Source organism: Tupaia chinensis, unplaced genomic scaffold (assembly GCF_000334495.1).
Source record: "Tupaia chinensis unplaced genomic scaffold, TupChi_1.0 Scaffold000067_1, whole genome shotgun sequence".
In the NCBI taxonomy this organism is placed as follows: domain Eukaryota; kingdom Metazoa; phylum Chordata; class Mammalia; order Scandentia; family Tupaiidae; genus Tupaia; species Tupaia belangeri.
Window position 1 is genome coordinate 2,951,951 of NW_006159526.1, and position 2,251 is coordinate 2,954,201.

A 2,251-nucleotide genomic window follows, 5' to 3' on the forward strand; every position below is an offset into this window, starting at 1 on the left:
CTGCTGCGGGAGACGGCGTCCGTCTCGCCCCGCCCCCCATATTCTGCAGTTCCGGCTCTGCAGATTCGCTGCTCACGGCTCTTGTTTCCGTGGCCTTTTCTGCCGTTGGTTCCTCCCTTCACGTCACCCTCGAGACAACTCTCCGTGTAACTAACATACATCGATTTTTAGTCTTTTTTGATACGAGGCGGGCTCGCCAGCCTTTCGGCGACGCCGAGGAGGCCCCTGCCGAGGCCGGGTCTTCCAGCCCCGCGTCGCCCCCAGCCGATGGGCGCCTCAAAGCTGCAGCCAAGCACGTCACGTTCCCGTCTGACGAGGATATTGTGTCCGGAGCCGTGGAGCCCAAAGACCCCTGGAGACACGGTGAGCAACGGCGGGGGCGGAGCGGGGCGGGCGCGCGCAGGGGCGGGTGCGGGGCCCCGCACGGAGGTGGCGCGCAGTCAGCTGCACCTAACGACGGCCGGAGGAGTTAGTCTTCCGTTTAGAGCCGGAGGTTATTAAGAAAGGGCTGTAGGGTTGAGAGGGGGACAGGTGGCTGGTTTGTGCTGTCCACCCCCCACTCCCAGGGACGCTGAGGGGTGATCGTTTCAGGATTTAAATGGAGGGGCAAGGAAGGAAAGTTTGGCGGTTTGTGAGATTGGGAAGGTGGCAGCCTTTGAACTCATAGTTCTCTCCAGGAAAGTTCGAGGAATAGAGGGTCCAGCTTGGCCTCCGAAGAGCAGGTGGAGGTGTTTGGGCACCTGAGAATGGGAAGAGGTTCAGTTGCTGGTCCGCGGGCCGGGCAGGGCTGGTCATGGTGCGCCCTTTCTTAGATGAAAGGGGGAGGAATACACCTGGACTGTGACTGTAGGGGAGTTGATCAGTCCTGGTGTCCAGAAGGAGTCAAGGGTAAAACTCCCTTTGTCTGTCTTTGAGTCTGGGAAGACCTTCTGGAACTGACAACAGAAGGGTCCTGTTCCTCCCCCTTGAGAAAGCGTTGAGGGATGTTACTAAGCTGGGAATCGGACTTGCCGGTCAGTAGGAGGTGAGAATGTAGAAGTTTGGTGGTTTGGGGTGTTGGGGGGAGACAAGTCTGTGGATTGCTGCCTCCCCCGAGGTTTGGCCATGTGGGCGCTGAAAGGGAGCAGGAGGGCTCCACTGGGCACATCCCGCTGGGGCAGCAGAAAGCCCCCCCCTCCCCCGCCCCGGACAGGGATGGTGTTGAGCCTGTTTCTGTGCTGAGGTCTGTCAGTCCTGCTGGGGTGAAGCCTGGGAAGAGGGACCAGGCAGGCCAGGGTTCCATAGAGGCTGGTGCGGTGGCCCACGGGAAGGGGAGGAACTGTGGCCAGTCTGTGGGAGTTGGTGGCTTTGATGTAGAGTGGAAAACATGGAAACTGGACACACAGGGAGCCCGCCATAAATGCTAGTTTGGCCGATCGGCGTCAAAGCGACGGTGGGTAATTTAAGGCTCTTGGCATTGGGAGGCCGCCAAGTCTTCGGGCTCTATGCCTGTCATAGGTGGGCAGTTTGGGTTGGAGGGCCTGAGGGCACCGGTGCTGAGGAAGGGAATAGTGGGCTTGGCCGTCGCATGGTATCCAGCCCGTGGAGTAAGAGTGGGAAGGGGACAGACCTGGAAAGGCAGAGCCCCAGGTCAGAAACTGCCTTGGCCCTTCCCTCCCCGTGACCTTGGCTGTTACCTAACTCCTGAACCCCAGTTTCCCTCTAAAGGGGTGGCAGTGCCCATGCTGCAGGGCTCAGGGGAGCACGCAGTGGACTGGAGTGTGGAAAGCCATCGACCCGGGTGAGCTTCAGGAAGTTGTGCTTAATTGTTTGCAGGCAGTGTTGGTCTTTTGGGGGCCAGGATAGAGCTGGTTCCTGGGCTGGGGTCTCAATGTGGCAGCTTTGAAGCTTCCAGGAAAGGGGAGGAGATGGTGGTCCGTGTGGGGCAGCAGTGAGCGCAGGGAGGAAGGTCAGCCGTGGGCTGGAGGTCAGTAGTGAGGGCAGGTGGAGTTTGGCGCAGGTGGGAGCGGGACAGTCGCTGGCTTGCAGGTTCCCAGGAAAGCTTGGCTTCCTGTGAGCCATTTTCCCTCTCTGAGCCTCCTGTTTCTTTCTCTGCAGATGGAGGTGCTAATTTTACCATGGGGTAGTTGTGAGGATTAAACAAGATAGTCCTTGTAAATTCTTGCCACATAAATAGCAGCTGTTATCTAGGCAGTTTTTTTTTTTTTTTACTTTTTTGAGGGGCGGGGGGGGAGCGGCCAGGGGGGGAAGG

The 2,251-nt window shown here is 58.7% G+C and overlaps 1 protein-coding gene across 1 annotated transcript in view; it reads left to right on the forward strand.

Annotated features, from left to right (window-relative positions):
* Positions 1–205: 205 nt before the first annotated feature.
* The window catches only part of PPP1R37 (protein phosphatase 1 regulatory subunit 37), a gene marked incomplete at its 5' end in the record, with an annotated part of 56,795 nt that continues 54,749 nt past the window's right edge, over positions 206–2,251 (forward strand). Inside the window, 1 exon segment of the mRNA XM_014583010.1 lies at positions 206–363. Within this exon segment, the coding sequence (XP_014438496.1) occupies positions 206–363 (158 nt within the window).